Genomic DNA, 22,407 nt, shown 5'->3' on the forward strand with positions numbered 1-22,407 from the left:
TTGGTATTCAAGTGCTGCCATCTGTTGTCAGTGTACTCTATCTACATTTATTGTCTTCACCTTAGAAACTTGGAATTGTACTTAATCTCTGTACTTGTGTAATTTGATTTCCAACAGATTAAAAAAAAATCTTGACACTTATATTTGTAGTTGGAGTGGCATAAACTTCCAAAAACTGTTTCATAAATTATGCTTTTGTGATTTAAAACAATCTAATATAACTAAAATATGACAATCTTATCCCTACACAGTTTTGCCATTAAAAACAAATAGGACCTGGCATGGTGGCTAATGCCACCAACCACTCAGGAGGCTGAGGCAGAAGGATTGCAGGTTCAAAGCCAGCCTTAGCAATTTAGTGAGATTGTAAGCAACCTAGTGAGACCCTGTCTCAAAAATAAAAAATAAAAAGGGCTAGGATGTGGCTCAGTGGTTAAGCACCTTTGAGTTCAATCCCTGGTGCTAGGAGCCACAAGCAGATAAATGATGCATGGCACCTTTGGTTGTAAAGTGACGCCAGCTAGCCACTGAGATGATATGATTATGTTAAGATTTACATTCATATGGAAATTGGGCTCCTGCTGTTCACCTTGACCTGCTACCGGACTCATGTTACCGGACTCCTGGAGAGTTCCCATTGGTTGGGGAAGGATAGTAGGAGGAAATTCCGGGGGAGGTGGGGGGGGCCGGTTGGGGGGCGCGCGGTTCCAGCAGACGCCCGCGTGGGAGGACCGGGTTTGGCTTGCCGGCGCCTACGGAGTATTGGCGGCTTTTTCAAAAATAAAGTTTTGTTCCTGCTTGAGTGGCTCGTGATTCTGTGTCCAGCCAAGACTGCGGCACCCTGGCACCAGGAAAAATTTTTAAAAGGAACAAATAGGGTGGGAGACTGAGGAAAATGAGGAAATAGAGAAGATACTAACAGTTTCTTTGATGGGTGTTGGTCATTAGTTGTGAGATATAAAGATACTTGTAGAGCACCATTAACTTCAAAGACACCATAAACAACATATACCCACCTTGGACAGGAGAGGGAGACTATCAATTTATTCACCTCTTCTATGTTCCAGGTTCTATGCTAAGCTTCACTTGTTCCAATTAATTTCCAGTAACTCTAAAAGAAAAAGGAAAAGCAGTTATTAAGTGTTATTGGTGGTTATAAAAAGATGTATGATGAATGACTATAGTCAAGAAAATCCACTGCCACTTTACTTGAACAATGTGGGACAATCTTGGAATATTATGCTTATATGTATTATTTATATTTATTAAATTTATTATTTATGTTTGCAAACAATTTGAAATAATCATGCTAAAGAAGTAAATTTGAGTGTTCTAAAGTGATTTATTATCCTCATTCTCCTTGTTATTTTTAATATAATGGGATAATTGTTTGTTCCCTGGTTTATAAAACTTGAGAATTTTTGTGGAATGATTTAAGAGTAGCTTAGATACCTTCTTACTTCTCATGTGAAGCTATGGACTACATCACTATTTAGTTTTTTGCAAATATCTGCTGTAGCAATTGTCATATTCTTTTGGAGCCCCATAGACTGCAAGCCCCTTACTTATCTGTATCTTGCTTATCTTGGAACCTTAGGTGCTAACACAGGATCTGGAATGTAGCAGGAATGTTATAACTGTGGAATAACTTCAGTAATGAGATTTTCCAGCAATATATGTAGGAAATTCTACAGTCGCTTTTTAAGACATACTTTAGATACATGCTAGAGAACATAGCAATGTAGACTTTGATATTGTCTTGGGGGTTAGGGATATCTATAAAATACTCATAAATTTCTAAAATTCAAGGAATATTTTTCTCAACCAAAAAAAGATGGCTTACTTTAACAATGATCTGGCTTATTTGACTAACAAGTCAAATATAATTTAGATATCAAAAATTATTTTACCTATTTCATAGTTAAAACAGATACTACATTTTGTATGGTATAGTCAAACCCAAAAACAAAACTATTTAAATCCCTGTTACTACAGTTGTATTACTTTACAAGATTAAAGATAGACCTAAATGCTTTTCCACTGTTGCTTGATCTACATTCACATTTATCCTTTCCCACAGCTCCAGGTTTGATTCAGCATTATTGAGAAACACCTTTTATCAACAATGATATTAAAGTTTACTACTTATTGATTCTTCTTCTTTCACCTACTGCCAAGTCTTTGTTTATTTCTCAGATTGTCAGACTTTACAGATCAAACACATACACCCCCACTAGCCTTTGTCAATTATGGTTTTTATAGATTAGTCCTACAAGGACCTCCCAAACAGGTTAATTCTAAGCCCTCTCAACATTAATTATCTTTTCTTTGCACTTTTATAAAAAAATATAAGAATAAATTATCTGGTTAGAATTTGTATAGTCTTCTAAATTAGCAAGTTAGAAAAATTATAGTGAAACAGTTACACAAAAAGTCACGCCACAACAGTTGTTGGAAATATATTTGTTTTGTCTCTAGTTGGTTGTAACTTACTAAAAATTTGTTTGGTTTTTGTGGCCTTGGCGAGCAGAGTGAATGAAGGCAAAAAGACTTCTCTAATGAAAATTTGTCACTACATATGGGGACTGTCTATATTTGAACTCCCTTCCTCTCTGTAGGGAATTTCCTACCTTGTGTATCTCCTTGGTAGGAGATAGAGCCCTTCCATAATGAACAGGAAATGTAAATCCCTTTCCCAGCTCTGTGACAGCTGGACCAAGGCTCAGCTAACTAGAATCATCTACCTGAAGTTTTAACATGGAGTTAATGAAGTAGGGATCAGGAGAATTATCCTTGATAGGGAGTAGAGAGGAAAGTGGAGATAGAGACATCCAATTTAATCAGTTCTACTAATGAGGGTTTTCAATTTCTGGTTATGGTAGAGACTGGGTGACCAATGTTCTGTCCTAGCAGTAGCAATGGTATCCTCACTTGACTGAGGTGCAATTTTGCCTGTGATTCAGCTATGTAGACTTACTTTTATTCTTGCCCATTACCAAATCTGGTTCCCAGCCTTTCCCACAATCCCATGTACTACACAGTTTTCACCCAGTATTTCCTTTTATGCTTAATTGACCAAAATTTGTTTTTGTTGCAACCAATAAGCCAAATGGATACAACTATAGTTTCTTCTTTTTGCCCATGGATTTGACAAGCCTTGGACCATTTCATCTTTTCCTTTCTGTAAAATGGAAATTATTTCCCTTGTTTTTATCTGTGTTTGATAAGAGATAGAAATGAAGCTTAGTGGGTTTAAGTAGTAGAAGCATTTATTTTTCTGTTTTACTTTAAACTTACACTTTCCATGCAACATGCTCCAGAATAAGCAAATACCTTTAAGAAGAATCATCTGTACTTTATTCACTATTTTTTCTTTTATCTGAGGGAGGATTTAATTTGTTAAAGCCTTCTGTTTAGCTTTTCACTGATCCGTTTTATTGTCAGAATCATGAGCTGGTGATTCTAGTCTCAGGTCAGGAAGAATTTGAATTAGTCACTTTCCTTCCTGGAATCAAATTTCCTATTGACAGTAGGAAAGAAGGTATTGATTTAGATGATCTCTAAGGTTCCTGTCAGTGCTAACATTCTATGAAACTAATAAAAATTCATCAACATCCAGAAAAAAGGTTAAATCTTCCTTGTAAGAACAACAGGAATATTCCTTAAAAATTTGAGATTTCTGCAGATTTTTAAAAATTCTAGTATAATATACTTTCACTAATAGCTCCCAAAATACTACTACACATGAGATATTAGGTAGCTTCAAGTTTTAGGTCAATTATTTCTTGCCTTCTTTTGCTTTTAATAAACAAGGAAAAGTCAATATCTATTTCGTAGAGGTATATGCATTGTGCTCATCTCAGTTTCTTAACAATGGCACTATTTCAAAAATATTTGTTAGGGGGGCTATCCTATGCATTTAAGGGTGTTTCAGCACCCCTAGAGAACAACAGAATGACTCCCCTTCGCTTACGTTTTTATGACAATCAAAACTGTTTCTAGGGAAAGTGGGAGAATAAAGTCCAAGAAAACCTTGGTTTAAGAATCTGAACTGAGAATCCAGTTCAAATTCAAATTCAAAGCATACTGCTTGAAATTGCTCTTTCTTGTATTGAAAGATTAAACTTAAATTCTGGGCTAATTTTGAACAGAGTTGCTGGTTGATTCACTGAATTTCCATGCTTGAGAAAGACATCCATGTTCTTTTATTTGCCTTCTTACCCAAAGAAACCAAATAAAAATGGATCAGATTAGGTTTTGTTAAAACTCTTAGAGGAAAGAATTGCATGCCTTATGCTTTTAAGCTCAAGAGCTAGAAGCCTGAACTTTATACCCTTGGCCCTTAATCAGCATGTGAAACTCCAAAAATCAGCAGAAAGTAAGCTAGAAGCTGAGCAATAGTGGCGGCTTCTATAGCTTACTTCCTAGTACAGTAAACAGGCAAAGGAGCCTGTCAACTTTAGAGCAGATACAACAAAACATGCAAGTCCTTCAAGAACTCAGGCTGCACGTCTATATTATATTTTCTCTGCAGTTTATAGTATCAATAAAACTTTTCCTTCTTCCTGAAAAAAAAAAAGGCTGAATTCTCAACCTAAATAAAGAGGTGCAATCTGGGAAACAGACAGTTCTTTTATCCATCAGAGAATTCCCAAAATTTGTTTGATCAATGTTATTTACATTTTCAATAGCAAAATTGGGAAACAACCTAAAAATCTAACAGTTAAAAATTAAATTAAAAATTAAAATAGTCTTTAAACATTTTTTTTTTAAATTTTTTTAGTTGTCAATGAACTTTCTTTTATTTATTTATATGCGGTGCTGAGAATAGAACCCAGTGCCACACACAGGCTAGGCAATCGCTCTACCACTGAGCCACAATCCCAGCCCCTGGACAATTGTCTTGATGGATAATTATTTAGACATTCAAGTTTATGAAGACTATGAAATAACATGAAAAATATTATAAATGAGTGTCAACAACCTGATTAGATAAAGCTATTCATAGTTTAATATTAGAAATAATGCCAAAATTATAATAAAGCTAACAGAATTACCATAAAAATAAGAAAAAATTATACAGTATAAGGCTCAAAGAGAATCCAATTGTTACCAACAAAGAATAGAAACTAGAACTCACTGCTATGCTACATAACAAAAACTTGTTGTCATTGACAGCAGATGAGAGGATAAGATTTTACAGGCACTTTATTTCATGTAACTTGTGAATTTGCCTTTTTAGCAACACACAAAAACATATTCAGAGACTGGGCAAAGAAAAGAAATACAAATAGAATGTTTGCCTTTGGACAAGACTAAAGGTATTATTTTTTCTTCCTTGCCATTTTTTCCAAATTTTCTTTTATTAAGCATTATTTGATACTTGAAAATTCTAAAAATTAAAAGAATTATGCGATAAAGAGTAATTTAAAACAAGATTGTAGAAAGTCAGACTATTGACAGAAAAGAAACATCATTACCACTCCATTTCTCTGACAGTTAAAGGAAAAAGCATCAGAAAGAGGGAGTAGACAAGTTTTGGGGGAAAAAAACACATAAAACTTTACTTTAGAAATGAAATGAATTGATTATCACATTAAAGAAACTTTGGCTTTAAATGACAATTGTAGTAGTGGTTGAATAGAAGACTGAAGAAGTTTTTCAAAGCTAAAAAGCACTTTGTTTCTTTGGAACAACCAGCTGAGGCTCATTAACAGGAAGACATTTAGTTCTTTTGTTTAAGGGGTCCTTTACATAATCTTTTGCTTAAAATGCTTTTTTTTAAAACAATTTTTTTAAAGCAGCTATTAAAATGCTTTCCAAAAGTCTCAGCAGGTATACTGGGAGCAAGACAAAAAGCCACAACAAAGAAGTGCCCAACCAAGTGAACTTTCCCCTCTGCAGTAAGCTGAGGTTTCAGGACTGACAAATTACTTTGAAGAAACTAGAGACCCATTCCACCATTATTACAAATAAAGCTAGTAGAACTATTTTGATGTTTTGTTCTTAACATGGTCAACAATATTTTTGAATGACAAAGGTATTTCTAAAATATCATGTTTGGTTGGCTTAAATGATAGATGAATGAAATAAATTATCTGTGACCCTAAATAGTTCTCCATTGTACCCCACTGATTCGTCTAGCAATAAAATGTTACTGAAACAACAATAACAAATGTAAAACCTGCCTATTTTCCCTTCCTAGTTAATGTGAGAAGAAAACACCTGCCAGTTTCACTCCTACAAAAATGGTTTTAATATAGGGTCACAGAAAATTCAAAGGTTTTATGGCCCACTATAAAACAGCTCTTTGTCTTCTCCTACTAATCCCCTAGTGTCACTTTTAACAAAACAAGGAAACTACAGATAATAGAGGTGTTTGCAGATTAGCCTTCCAAGCCATAAATAACACAGGGTTTTGCTCACCTACAAATATTAAGGCAGCTTATCAATGTTTAATCCCCTTCCTCTTTGTAATGGTTGCTAACATTTTAACCCGGATATTTTGAGAATTTTTTTCTTTCCTGTCTTTTTACATTGACAGAGTACACATTCATAAGATTCTGTGATCAGATTTCGGGGTATAAAGAGTGAGACATCACCTAAACTCCCACCTGCTACCTGAGAGCCCCTGACTTGGAAGATGCATCTGCTTTCTGCTCTTCTTGTTTTGTTCTCTCTTAGTGACGGTTTCAGTCCTAACTGTCCAGGAAGATGTAGCTGTGATTCTGAGCAGTCGGTGCAATGCTACAGAGTGATGGAGGTGCCATCAGGTATTCCTCCCACCACCAAGAGACTCTACATCAGCCATAGCAAAATCCAGCACCTCCAGGTAACTATGTCATTCTACACTCAAGTTGCTGAAGTTTTATTTTGTGAGACAGTGTGTTGGGTGAGTGTGGAGTTGTTAAATTTGATTTAAATATCATAATTTAGAAGCCCTAGTTACCAAGTTAGGGCAGTTGTACTAGCTTCTTGTCTGTTGTATATTACTGAGATGGCATATGCCTCTGGGTATTTCTTTTTAGAAAAAAAAAAACATGGGGAAAAAAAACAGAATCTGCAATTAGTAATATTTTATTTCAATTTTTGAAAAAAAATTAAACTATGTTGTTGCAAAGTAAAAGAAAAGAAGGGCCTATTTCTTAACAAAAAGAGCATATTGTCACTTTATATCCCTAGGGTTAAGAATAAGTCCTTCCAAGGTAAAACATTTTATTTTATGCTATGCATGGCAGATGACAGAGCATCATAAGGCTATCAGGATGAACTCAGTATATCAGAAAAATTCACATAAACGCACATACCAGTCAAGTATCAGTGTCTTTGTGGAAACTAATACAGAGGAAATATATTTTTGTTGTGTCAAGTTATCTGCATATCTCATTCTATGTTCTTTTAATTATGACTTTTACTTTTATGCTCACCTATCCAGAGGACACTGTAAAGAGTGCTATAGATTTTTCTAACTTTTACAACATGAAGGAACTTTTATGTTTGATCTTTGCTTTTTTGAAAGGCATCAACAGACTAGGGTTCTCATTCTAGCTTTCTCAGTAATTAGAAAATCTTTGGGCCTCGCTTTTTACCTTTATAAAGTGAAAAGGCTGAATTAAGTAAGTGATTTCAGGCCTCTTCTAGATAGAAAATTCTGTGACTCTTGAGTTTCCCTTTCCTCTTTGCTGCTTCTCCCTCACAGAACCATCCTAAGAAAATACCTCTTAATTAACCAGGTACAGAGAAGTAGCAGGTGGATATATCTTCCCATCAAATAGAGACAATCCCATCCTGCATTTGGTTAAAAAATTTTCATGTAGGTATCAGAATTTAATATAAGTGCCGTGGTATTTATGTCCAGGCTCAATAGGCATTGTTGCCTAGTTTCCAGTACAATAGTAGGTAAAGCCAGAATGAGTCTGACCCTTTAAGGTCTAAGCATTTAAGCAAGACACCTGGTTAAGTGGTTACACATTTCTACTTGAGCTGTCAGGGAGTTGGCTGTCAACTAAGCCTAATAATGATTCTACTCTGCCACTTTGTAGCCCATAAGATGAAATAATACCTCTCATCAAAATCAGATTGTCATTGACTTAGTTTCCTTAAACCATGGCATTGCTACTCCTCTGACTTTACCCTACTTGTCTCTTGGAAGGACAGTTCACATCAGAAAGACTAATGAAAGACAGAATTATTTTGTTAAGGAAGTAAAAAGCCTTGAGCAATGAAACTTCTCTTTTGAAAATGCTCGGGTTTTAAATGACCATATTTTTCTTGTCTTTGGTGAATACAATGTATATCCTGTTTATTTGGTTTGAACTTACAGAATTAAGTGCCTTTATTTACAGGGAAAAAGTGCCTTAAAATTTGAATCTTCAAGATTAATAAAAATTAGATATAATTATGTTTATATTAATAAATATATATCACATTTTAAAATGCTTATATGACATTCCTATAAATCAACTATGTTTGGGACTATGAATGCTGTGTTTGAGGCTGAATATAAAATATTAAAAATTCATGGTTTCTGCCCTCAGGAAAGGAGAGATTTTATTTACACAGTTATCTGCAAAATTCCCACTTCTTTGAGGTGCATGCCATTGGGCGATAATAGTCTTTCTTGTTCTTTTGTTTTATACTGTGCCTCTGGTCCCTTTCATGCTGGCTGGTAGTCCCCTGCCTCCCCCGCCCCCCATCCTAAGGCCTGCATCTTCTTGGGCACCTTTTTTTTTTCAAGTTAGATACAGTCTTTTTATCCCCCCCCCTTTATTTTTATTTATTTATTTACTTATTTTTTTGTGGTTCTGAGGATCGAACTCAGGGCCTCACTCATGTGAAGCAAGCCCTCTACCACTGAGCTACAATCCCAGCAACTTTAATGTCCATATGCATGGCTTGTCCAATGTCCCAGTCTCACACTTCCTTGAACTCATAAAAACAAGTATCTACCTGTATTTCAACTTTATTTCAGCCATCCTGATTTTATCACTTAGTCATATCATAATCATGTATTGTACTTCTCTACCGAGAAGATCTTGAATTTGGTCATTATCTCCTTGTCTTTAAGCTGTCAATTATCATTGTACCTTGTAAAGACTTCTTACCCTTAGACTTGCTCTCCCAGATAACCAGTGTATTTCTTTTCTCGATTCTTTCCCTACTATTTTCCTCTCTGCATTTCACAATTAGTTATCTCAACACCTATCCAGCAAGGCCTCAGTCTTATTTATTCTTATTTTCACTCTAATTTACTTATTATTTATAAATTCACTCATGTCTGGTTTCTATCTATTCCACACAGTTAACTCTTCTAAAGCATGATTGCTCACTTCTATTTTCCAGAAATTCTTACTTTTTTGCCTTCTGTGATATCACACTTTTATGTCCTCATTATTCCTTTCTTATATGTCTTTTCTACTATTTTGTAGGTTTCCTTTCCTCTAATTCTCCTCCCTTTTTTTGGAGTATCTTCAAGGAATCTCAATCCTCAGCCATTCTTTTTCTTCTTACATCAACTCTGCTTAGGTGACCTCATTGTATCTAGGTGACAATGGCTCCCATAATTGAATTTCTAATGCAGACTTCCCATGTTTCGGATTTATCCAGATGCCCACTGTACTTCTTAGATATATGAGAAGGATCTCAAAACCACATGTCCCAAACTGAATTCAGTCTTTTCCTCTAAGTTTGTGACCTTTTGTGACTCACTTCTTTTACTTAGCATGTCCTCAGGGTTCATCCATGTTGTAGCACTTATCAGCCTTTCCTTCCACTTTAAGGCTTACTGGATTCCATTATATGTATATACTAAATGTCATTTATTCATTCATCAGCTACTGGACACTTGAATTGTTTCTTCTTTTTTTCTATTATGAGTGATGTTGCTATGAATATTTATATTTCAGTCTACCCAAGCCACTTCTATTTTGAGGCATGCAGGCTTAGCTCAGTTCTTTGTGTCCACACATGCAAAATATAACTAAATTTACCTCATTATTACCATTCACACAAGCCAAAGGACATTTTCTCTTCAATGGCAGAGGACAAATGCAAATGTAGTTTGCACTTTGCAGACAGTATTGTCAGACAATTAAAATGATTCTATTTACATCTTTTATGAAAGAGGAGAAACTGCATCTAATTTCTCCTTGGTAAGACACACATAAACAGTTTATAAAAAGTAGTGGGATTATGAATTATTTTTATTTTCTTCCCATATTTTTCCAGGATTTTAAGATGGTTTTTACAGAACAAATGTTCAATTCCAACTTTATTTTACAAACTCTTCACTGGCTTGGTTTACACAGGTCTGAGGCCAGGACTCTGTGGGTATGTGGCACATTGGACCTATAAGGATACCAAGAAGGGTGTGTGGCCCTCTACTGCTTAGAGTAGAGCCTGCACTGAATTGAAACTAGAAACAAAGCCTTTTGTGGGAAAGCCAGCAGGAGCAACCTTTTGCTCTACTTCACATTACTTGCCTTGTTTTTTAAAGCAACATTGAATAAGCTGTCAGCAGCTCCAAGGTTAGCTATAGGGCAAAATCTTCTCTTTTCACATCTCGTGAATACAGCATTGCTGAGGCCATGGAAATTAAAAACATTAGGTCTGGCAGATTCTTCCACCCATTAATAGCTCTGCAAACCCCATAGGAAAGTTGAAAATCAGTGGGTATTTTCCTCACTGTTTGTGACACAGGACTTTATATTCTTGCTAGCAGGATGTATTTGGATGGGTGATTTCACTTTCTTAAGCCTTAGTTTCTCTGAAAAAGCAATAATAATGCTACGTGTATATATAGGGCTTTATAAAGATTAAACTTTGTAAATGCTTAGAAAATGGTAGCCATTTTAATAATAATAATTAAAACTAATCTTTATTGAGTCTGACAAAAAAGAAAATGAACATGTTTTCTTTACTTAAAGGAAAAAAGCTAGCTACTAGATTCAGGTTAAAAATATGAAGTCTAGTTTTGATTCCCCTTAGTTTCTATACATCATAAATAGAAAGGCAATCAAACAGAAATTTTGACGTCATACTTTGTCTAGTTCCAAAATAAATTGCCTGTCCAGATTCCTGTCATCTCTCATACTTACCACATAGTCAGCAATCTTTCAGAGTTTGCTGTCATTTGTATACAAGTGGAAGTATTAGTAACACCAGGTTCTTCTTTTGGGAGTTCAGCAGTCCAAGAAGTAAAGATCCATGACTTCAGCTACTTCTGAATTCACGTGACAGAATGGAACATTTCAGAATGGAACCCAGATTAAAGATCTCTTGAATTTTAAGCAGATCATTTAACTTTTTGTGGCCTGAAATCTACCGATGAAATGGTAGACATAGACTTATTAGTTGATAAAATATTTGTTTTTTGAAAACTTTGTGATTTGTGTTCAGATCTTGAGTCTTTTTTAAAAAACATTAATTTTAGGTCAAATGCAATAGAAAATGAAATGGTGACACCAAGAAAGAAAAAGCTTTAGAGTCACATAGACCTTATTTAGTTCTTCACTCTTTCATTTCCTAATACCCTCATCAGGAAGCTAGTGTTGACGAGAGAAAACTTGCAACATTATCAGAAGATTGATGATAACATATAAAAAAGCACTTGGGGGCTGGGAATATAGCTCAGTGGTAGAGAGTTGGCCTGGCCTGCAAACAAAAACAGAAGCACTTGGCATTGTACATACTCAACAAATGCAAGAATAAAATTGCAAGCATTTGGGGAATAGACAAATTAATACAACTGATTAATTCTTAAGAAAATGTCAAATATTGGCAGCATATATAATGCAAGGCAGCTGCCAAAAAATTAAGAGTAAAAACTTCCATTAATGGAAATGTTAATCCCATCCATTTATGGGATTTTTCTAAAAGAATAATATACTAGAAGATGCTTATGTACCATAATACACATCATATGTCTTTCCACAATATAGATACCTATAATAAATGTGATACAAAATGAACTCACTTTGAAGGTCATACATTGGTATTATAAAAGGGCTCAACTGCATAGTTATATCAAATATTTAGAGACTATCGATAGTAAAATTCATAAAATTGTACACTGAAATTTTCAACTAAATCAAATTCTACAGAAGATTGAAAATTTTGTAAATATTTAGCAACCTGAAGAAAACTTTTAGCAATTCTTTCTGTTTAAATACAACCATACTCTTACAACCAAATACAAATGATTGTATCATTGAAGAAAAAAGGTAGATGTTAAGCTAGGAGGTTGGCAGACGTGGACAGATGGAGGAACTTGCAAAACATGAAGGAATATATCAGAATTAGTAATTATATAAATTCTTGGAGAAGAATAGCATAAGTTCTGGAATATTTGGATGAATGAAGCTTTCTAGAGATGGTGGAAGATTCATTTTTAATTGGCAAAGTGCAAACCGTGGATAGGAAACAGGTAAGCTCATTTTCCAAATTATAATATAGCTGAAAATGTTTCTCAGGTAAGTATTTCTTACTGAAAGTGGAATCTAGAACATTTGAAAGTTTTACTTTTATTTTTTTAAAGGGAAAACATTTTTAAAATGTCATAATTTCAAAAGTCCAAGCAACTCAAATATTCTTGTAGTCTTACAAAGAATTACAAACTGTTAATAGTTTGGTGAAAGACTTATAGATTGTTCGATTTCTGGCTATGATAAGATAATGCAACAAAAGAACACTCTAGTGCACAATAGATCATTGTGCAATTTGTAAATACTTCTGCCTAGAAGCAAATTTGTGGGGTCAGAGAATACACAGTAAGAATTGGCCAATATTATATGTCTAAAGTGTGTGAAAGTGCTTAGAATATTTTTAATATCTTAAATGGATGTTAGAAATCATAAATAAAAGTAGTCAGGATCTAAGTATCAGCCCTTTTCCAAGAGGTCATTTTAAATAGAACCTGAAAGGAAATCTGGAGTATCATTAGCATCATAACAATAATTTATAAGGAATTTTTTTCACTACATTCTTGTTTTCTCCTCTTCCTTGCCCCATATCTTTTGTAGCAATCTAACTTCACCAGAATGTTGGCTCTGGAAGATTTTATTCTTCTGGCCAGTGGAACAGAGTCTGTAGAAAATGACACCTTCAAAATTCTGAATACCTTGAAGACCTTAGAACTCTGGAAAAATAAGTTAAGACGAGTTCCCCGTGCTCTCCCAGCCAGTCTTGAAGTGTTAAAACTAAATGATAACTCAATATATGTCCTACATGGATCAGATTTTGAAGGACTGAAGAAATTGAAAGTCCTTGAACTTAAAAACAACCTGATCTCCTCCCTGTCTCCCAGCATGCTCTCCTCCCTTGTCAGTTTGCAAAGTTTGATGGTGGATGATAACAATATAGAGTCTGTAACTGGACCCTTCATTCTTCCCCATCTGAAACACATGAGCATGGAGAATAATAAGCTACATCTTATATCAGGTGGCTTTTTTACTTCTCTGCAGTCTTTGCAGTTTCTCAGTTTCAGTGGTAATTTTCTAACTAAAATTCCTATTAATTTACCCAAATCCTTGCTATCTTTAAAGATGGAGAGAAACCAGCTCAAAATGGTTAGGTTTCAAGATATGAAACACTTGGAGAACCTTTCCCATCTTTACCTGTCAGAGAACCTCCTCTCTTCCATTGATGGGGCACAGATCCTTGCCAATTTAACTACTCTTGAGGTATCCCAAAACCAACTTCAAACACTGCCCTTCCGACTCCCAGTAAGGCTACAGAAGCTTGACTGTAGCAACAATCTGATCCAGAAAGTTACAGCACAAGACTTTCAGGACCTTCCAGACTTGAAACATCTGTTTCTGGACAATAACGTTGTCAGCTTATTTGAAGCTGGGGCCCTTCAGAAGTGTTCTCAACTGTCCAACCTGGCCCTGGAGCAGAACCTGCTGTTGTCTATACCTTTAAGGTAAGTGAGTGCTGTCATTTATTGTAACTACTATGAGCATTTTCCAAAGATTGGGACATAGCAGCATACTGCACAAATAACAAAATGAGTCAGCAAACATAACAAGGGCTTAGGGATAGAAATTTTAAGCGGAGGTTTAGAATCTCCAGCCTTCAAACTGAATCCAATACTAATTTATCTCGAATGTAGGACAAGATTCCAACTGTTGATATCTATACAAACAGAATGTGATGATATTGTAAAAATCATCAAGACTTCTAAGTATGTGGTATAGATAACCAACAGGCAGGCAGAGCATGCATGAGTGGCCACTAGCAAGGATACCAGGAAAAATTGAGGGGGCATAGACATTAAAATTTATATTTTTAAAATCATTTACATAGTAGTTATGGAAGAAAATCAAAACTTTACAGTGTAATTCTGTATTTGTTTTGAATTATTTATTGAGGAGAGTCATATTCTCAGTGCTCTGACCTTTAAAGGGCTTAAGCTGGCTCTGCTTATTTCTTCATGTGTCTGTATGAGTGAGTGAGTCCATCTGTGATGGTCTTACTTTCTGTTTTTGGCTATCTTTTTAGCTCTTTTTTTCTCTATTCTTTCCTTTCTCCTCACTCCCTTCCCCTCTCCCCTTCCTCATCCTTCTCTTTTCCTGTTTTGAAAACTTACCACATGTCAAGTACCAGGTACTTGGAACACAAATGTAATAAAAGAGATAAAATTTGCAGTTCTGTATAGCTTAAATTCTAACAGGGGAAGACTGACAATAAATGTAATATATAAGTAAAGTATATGATATTTAGACCATGTTGATATTATAGTTATAATAACAAAAAAGACACAAATATACCAGGTCTGCAGAGTAGAAGGTGGAGTGGCTGGTTGCCATTTTAATTAGGGTAAGCACAGTAATCCTTATGAAAAGGTAAGATTTCAGCAAAGACTTGGAAGAGGTGAGGGATTTAGCCATGAAGTATTTTTGGAGAAAAGTGTCTTAAATAGAAGAACAGCCAACACTAGCCTCTAAAGCAAGAACAAGCCTAATACTTGTTATTTAAATAATTTATTTAGTAGCCTTATTTTATATTACTGAATGGTCTACTTTAAGAAAAAAAAATGTATATAAAAATAAAAACCCATAAATCAGGATAGGATGTGACTATGTCACATAAGGATATGACAGCAGGCTGTGACAGCCATGGGCAAATTGGTTTAGTCAATGGACTTTTCTACTCAGTGACTTTTAGAAAGCATTTAGTTAACTAATCCTGCTAAGTTTAATGAGTAAAAATATTTTAATTATATACTCCTATGAGAGTACTTGTGTGTTTATAAGGGACTGGAGAAAACCATGCTTTTATTCAATGGAGTATATAATAGAATTGCAAACCTCAACTTATATCAGTTCTCAAATCTGACTTCACAATATCATTATCTAGAAAAGCATAAAAAAGTATACTCATACCCAGGCCTTAGTTCAAACCAGTTAAGTCAGCTGCTCCAGGGTTGGGACCCAGGCATCGGTATTTTTGAAAAGCTCCTCAAATGAATTTAATTTGCAGCTGGGATTGAGAACCACTCAGCAACAATGGAGCGTGGGAGGTGGGAGTGGGATTTTCATGAAGTTTAATTTAAGCAACACAACTGTATGTTCCATCAAGGAACTTGGCCACATAAGATAACAGAATTCCTGTGGTTTTTAAGCACATCCCAGCATTATCACCCCAACTCCATGACTTTTCTTTATACTAGAAAGTGAGAATTATCCAGAAAAGGTTCTCTGTGGTTTTCCTCTGATAAAGAACAAAAACATAACAATATTCATTCCCTATATTTGAATTTAAACATTTTTATTTATGACCTTTAAACAGCATACCTTTTCTATTTATTTTCATGCTTCTTATTCATACTTAAAATCTGTACTATAAAATTCAGTTGTCTATACATAGTAACCTGCTCCTATTACAATAGGATTTTCATGAGCTCCTTCTTTTTCCTATCATCCTCCATTCCACAATTCATCTAGAATGTAATAGTACATGATTTGGGGTGCACACATACTCAAAAAACAAATAAATTTTGTGTTTATATTCACCTCAATAATAGTAAATGATATCTAGCATTTATTACATGCTTGCTAAAATCAGCAATGAAGTTGCTATAAATATATTTGCTATTCTTTGTACTCTATATAACAATCCTATAAAAGTAAGTTCATTGTTTGACCTATTATTTACAGATTAGGACACTAAGACTTAGAGTTAATAAGAAACCTGTTGAAATTCATTATCATAAGAGAGCCGTGCCATTAACACAGGATACATTTTTGTCTTTCCACAATGTCAGAATTTATTGAATAACAATAAATTCACAAGCTACATCACTTCCACTGGTTGTAATTCACTGAATACTCATGGGTCACTTAGTCCCAAGAGCTGACAATCATAGGTTCTTTATTCCAATCTTAATTTTATCATCTCTAACACTCAAGTCACAAATTACAATACTTTACATAATGATAAATAGCTTAATGAAGGGCTAAGAAAGGGTTAAGACAGCTACAGGATTTCAAAAGCCACACTGAAAGCAAAGATAACAAGATTCAAATGCAAAGAGTCACTGCAGGTAGTCAGATAAAATTAGGAACCAAAGAATTCTTTCAGGATGCAGAGCTGACAGGACACATAGAACTTATTCTAGGCCAGTGTCTGGATGGCAGGCAATTTGGAAAGAGGCTATGCAAGCAGGGAGATGGAGCCAAGCTGAAGTCTCAGGATAAAGTCAGTAGTTTGTGTTGTCTGCCAGCGTGATAAAGTGTTCACCAGATGGTCTGATGACCGGTCAGTCTGTGCCACCACATCACCATCTTAGTTGTCTCTCCTTTCATGTGTTTGGGTTTTTTAAAATTTTTTTTTAGTTGTAGGTGGATACAATATCTTTATTTTTATTTATTTATTTTTATGTGGTGCTGAGGATTGAACCCAGGGCCTCACGAGTGCAAGGCAAGCACTCTACCACTGAGCTACAATCCCAGACCCTTTCATGTGTTTTAGATGAGGGTTTTGCATTATTTGTGTCTGGTTTCCTTGACCTGGGTTTGATATACTCATGGTTCCATATGCCTCTGATTTAATTTGACAGGTTCACAGGTTGTCTTTTTTTTTTTTATGAGCACAATTCACTTATTTATTAGCTTTTGTCTTATGATTGTGCTATTCTGATGGTGGCTGTTTACTTGTACAAACAGGGATTAGTGGATTTTGCATCAGCATTTGTACTCAAGATGGAATAACTAATAGCAAAGTACTGCTTTGTAAAATGGAGTAACTAAGAGCAAGCGCAGCTTGCTCTACATGCACATCCTTAATAAATGGATTTAAACACAGTCATTTAACTCCAGACCCAGGGAGTTTTAGCCACCTCATGATCCCACCTTTGTGATTTACTCTACTGTCAACAATACTATACTACTTAGAATACCCAAGAAACAGGCTTCACTTTTTGCTGCTTCACATTTCACCAATCTGCATCTTAGTGAACAAGTAGAAGTAACATCATGTCTTTTTTATTCTCCCTTCAGTTAATTCAAAATTAGAATAGCTTTTCACAACATAAGGCAGTTAGCATTTAGTCTTATTTACACATAAGCACCATCTACTGGCAAAACCCAAAGAATATATGATGGTATTTCTAGAGGCACATTTACCTTCAAATCACATCAATCTTTTAATATGAATCAGATTTACATAGACAAATTATATTGAAGCAAAAAATAACGGTCAAACATTTATAAAACCAGGATAATTAGTATTTTTTCTTATGATGTCATTTTGGCTGTAACTTCTCTAGAAACATGAAAGAGGGGAAAAAGGAGGAAGGACGGAAGGAAAGAAAGGGAGATGCCTAAAAACATGTACAATTTCTGCAAACAGCCAGAACTGAATAATCGTATTTATTTAAAAGAAAATATGGCTTGTTAATTTTTATTAGCTAACATTTGTATGTGACTTCTGTGTACTGAGCACTTTCATCTGTTAGGGTGGAAAACCAGAAGCTTCAAGAACATAAATAACTTACCTAAAGCCACATATTGGTAAACAAAATGACCCAAGTTAGAATGCAAGTCTTAATAAGTAGGTATTTTTTGACTCCGGTTTATTACACCATTTTTCCCCAATTAGGCCCTGTTGTCCTCTGCAAAGGAAGTAGAGTCTTAGTCACTGTTGCAACTAAACTCTATGAATAGTTCATCTTTCCTTAGGGAAGTAACAAAATAAAACTATGAATAAGAGATTTTCCCATATACTTTTTTGGAGACTCACCTTTTATAAATTGGTATATGAGTAAAGTTGTATTTTCTTGAAGATTAACTTTAATACTGAATTTAATGCTCAAACCACTAAGTATAAAATATTTTTCCCTGGTAAATTAATCTACCTTGTTAGGTAAATTTTATCCCACCTAAGAAGATGACATTTTAAATAATTAAGGCTTTAAATAGAGTCATGAGTCACAAAACAATGATTCTATCAAGGATACACTGTGTATACCACAATGGTCCCATAAGATGATATCATCTAGTAATATTGTAGTTGTGATATTTGCACAAATGAAATCATCTAATGCCACATTTCATACGATGTTTCCCCCTATCATTAAGTTTGTGTGACTGTACTAAAAAAGCATAAATACTTTTGTGTGTTGAGGTACTGTGTAGTTTGGGATATGAGTACAAATATAAAATGACCGATTTAATTAAAAAAGAAAAGAAAACCCAAGATCAAAATTTAGGCTAACTGCCAATAATTTAGGCTAACTGAGAACACTTTTAGGAATGATATTCATAAAAGAATAATACTGGGCTGGGGATGTGGCTCAAGCGGTAACGCGCTCGCCTGGCGTGCGTGCGGCCCGGGTTCCATCCTCAGCACCACATACCAACAAAGATGTTGTGTCCGCCAAGAACTAAAAAAATAAATGAATATTAAAAAAAAAATTCTCTCTCTCTCTCTCTCTCCTCTCTCACTCTCTCTTTAAAAAAAAATTTAAAAAAAAATAAAAGAATAATACTATAATAAGCAAAGGTAGTACTATCATAGAATATGGTTAAACTTGTTTGCTTTCTCTCTTCCATATAGCAATAATATAACTGGGTCTGCTATAAGTTTCTGAATACTAAATACATGAAGGTCCACCTATATGTTCAAACTATATGCAAATAATGTAACAGAAAGAGTCTCTAGTTCATTCTGATTTTTGAAAAGACTTTTTATCAATAGGCATTAGCATGACATTTGTCAAGCTGATATCCAAAGTATTAGAAAAAATTTTCCTCCTGATTATTATAAATAAACAGCTGATCAAGGTTGGAAACATAGTGTGCCAAAATTAATTTATTTTTTAGATTATAATTGCTATAATTGCTCAGTCAGAGCCATGTCTAGACATAAGAACATAATCTGTTTTCACATATTTGGGGTCATTCGACTATATATTTTTCTACTTAATATTATAGAACTTTTTTCTTTTTTTCCCTTTTCTCTCTTTTTTTCTCAAGTACTGTTATAGACTCCCTCATGCATCTTAATTTAGTGTGTCATAATCATGTGCAGTTGCTAGTCCCTTTTGATGTTCTCATTATCCCAAATTTGGCAGCGGGAGTCCTTCCAAGTGGCTCCTGTGTTCATGACACATGACTCAGTTGATTTTTTTTTTTAATTGAACTCAGGAGCCCTCACCCACTGAGCCACATCTCCAGCTCTATTTTGTTGCTCAGTGCCTTGCTGTTACTGAGGCTGGCTTTGAACTCGTGATCCTCCTGCCTCAGCTTCCCACGCTGGTGGGATTACAGGCATGTGCTGCCATGCCCCACTCAGTTGATTTTTAAAAGTTGTGTTAAAATACACCTAACATAAAATTTACCATCTTAATCATTTTCATCTTGTAAATCAAAACTTTAAAGAGCTTTATGATTAGGAACCAGAAAAATCAGGGGGTTAAAAAATAAGACCTATGACCTGAGGTGCCTGGTAGCTCTAGTAGCTTTCCAGGCATGGTGCTCCACCCTGTCTTGGTCTTCTTGGGAACAGCCTCCCATCATGCTGAATTGTCTTCCAGGGGCTGTTCCTATGGGGCCAGTCACAGGGCCAGCCCTGTCTCTCTAGTCACATATTATATATGCAAGGAAGCTAAGAATACAATTTTTCTTGATGATTTAGGTTTTAATTTTGTTTTCATTGTGTCTGACAAGATACAGTTATGATGGTTCTACAATTGTTATTTTAATAAATACATTAAATTTAGGTTTAAAAAAAAAAGTAAGACCTATGAAAAAGAGTTAAAGACCTATAGGATCAGGCAAGTTGGTGCTTATATTTAACTTTCTAACATAAAGCTTGTTTCCTAACTTGATAAGAATTGTACAGAAGAGGCAGGTGATGCTCAGTTTCTGGTGCCATAATGGTTGAGGAATGATGGTTGTGGTCTCCTCTCCCATCCTGTCTTCATACTTTGCAGGCTCCCCAAGACCTTAGCCAGGCTGGACCTAAAAGGCAATGCCATCCAGGATATTGCTGAGAGGGAGCTCAAGGATCTCAAGCAGCTTCAGGTTCTAAACCTGAGGAACAACAAGATCTCTGCCTTAGACCTCAAAGCCTTGGAGGGTCTGCCTCGCCTCAGGCACTTGTACCTGGATGGAAATCCGTGGAACTGCACCTGTACTCTCCTAAGAGCCAGGGAGATACTGAAGGCCAAGGGCACAGATGTGAAGGGAGGACGGTGTGCAGCCCCAGCAGAACAACAAGGGGAAAGCTGGATGTCTTCCAAGAAGATTATGAAGCAATGCGAGCAGCACTTACACTTGACCGAGAAAAGCAAAGAGGTCAAAAAGAAACCAAAACCGGAAGAGTCCTCCAGCATCAAACTCATCATGGACGATGATGATTATGATTATGAAATAGATTAAGTATGAGCTTTGTTTAACGCTTAGAAAACAATTTTCAACATTTAATCTCTTAAGCAGAAATATACTAGACTTTAGATATATAAGCTTCTCTTTTGTAAGTAGTTTTTGTTTTCATTTTTTTAAAAACAAAAGGAATGAGGGTTAAGATAAGTTGAGGTGGGGAGTAAAGTAGTAGAAAAAAACAATAGTAACAGGTTGTTTTCCATTTTAAAAGTAATTTGTTTATGTTTTATTCTGAAACCTAGGCAAATAATAATGTTAAATAAAATCTTACATAGCTAACTTCCTGCAAATAGAGTATTTTATCAAGTAAGTTATGATTGGTATGATAGGTCTACACTGTAAGCTGGGTACTACAGGCTTTTGGGCTATATGCAATAAAAATGACCCCTGATTGACTTAAGCATAAAAGAACTTACTGGAAGGATTTGGGGTAGGTAAATCCAAAGAAAAACTGAAAAGCAAAGTAAGGACATTGCGTTAGTCATTGTCACTATGACAAAATACCAAAGAGAAACCGCTTATAAGAAGGAAAGTTTTATTTTGGCTTATGGCTTCAGAGGTTTTCATCCATGGTAGTTTGGCCTATTGCTTTGGGCCCATGTTAGAAAAATATATCATAATGCAAGCACACAGTAGACAAGGCCTGTTCACCTCCAGGCAGCCGGGAAGCAAAGAGAGAGAGACAGAGGCCAAGGTCCCAATATTTCTTCCATTGGCATGCCCCAGTGACCTAATTTCCTCCAACTAGACCCCATCTTTTAAAGGTTCCACCACCTCCTAATAATGCCACAGGGTGGGAACCAATCCTTTGACATATAGGCCTTTGGGGAAATTTCAGATCAGAACTGCCCCAGGGCTTCTTGCAGAAGGATGTAATAGAGAGACCCATAGCTTCTTCAAGAGCTTTCCTGCTACAGAATGAAGTATCTCCCACTATTTTCAGGGTCTGCTTCCCTCCTTTTCAAGATTACTGTCCTCAGAGGGAGCAGAGAATCGGCCTAGCCTGACTCACATGTGTGCGTGCCTCTTGGCTAGGTGACAGAAAATCTTGTTTGACAGTTTCACCAAGACCAAAGGGAAACCAGAAAGGGAAATGCAACTGGTACCTTAGAAAATACCACAGGTGTTCCAAAAAGGCCTTCCAAAAAAGAGTTGTGCTTTCATTTATATTGTTGCCCTGAGTTAACCACAATCCCCACAATGCCTTCCTTTTGATCCATGGCATGCTTTGTAATAGAGGTATGGCTGTAGAAAAACATTTTTCTTTCAATCTATTTGTAGATACAATCTACTTATGATTATTAGAAACTATATCCAAAATTAGTTTATGTTCTCATTAGTCAAGATTCACCTATACTGCAACACTTAACAAAGTTTTCCATCAAAATACTCCTAATGGCAGAGAAAGTAGAAATTGTGCGAATGAGCAAAGATGTTAGCAGAAGATAGGACTTTCTCCAGAAAGTCATGTTTTAACTTAAAATCTCATGCTTTATGTTCATATTTTCTTCCTTCAAATTTT

The 22,407-nt window shown here is 35.4% G+C and overlaps 1 protein-coding gene across 1 annotated transcript; it reads left to right on the top strand.

Moving 5' to 3' along the window:
* Positions 1-6,643: 6,643 nt before the first annotated feature.
* Positions 6,644-20,882, top strand: LOC308648805 (nephrocan-like; the record flags this gene model as incomplete). Its single annotated transcript, XM_081293836.1, has 3 exons — positions 6,644-6,832; positions 13,020-13,921; positions 20,435-20,882. 3 exons carry the CDS (start codon positions 6,644-6,646, stop codon positions 20,880-20,882), a joined length of 1,539 nt encoding a protein of 512 aa, XP_081149962.1.
* Between the last annotated feature and the right edge of the window lie 1,525 nt (positions 20,883-22,407).

The sequence above is a fragment of the Spermophilus citellus genome, assembly GCF_964194105.1.
Source record: "Spermophilus citellus genome assembly, chromosome: 5".
Taxonomy (NCBI): domain Eukaryota; kingdom Metazoa; phylum Chordata; class Mammalia; order Rodentia; family Sciuridae; genus Spermophilus; species Spermophilus citellus.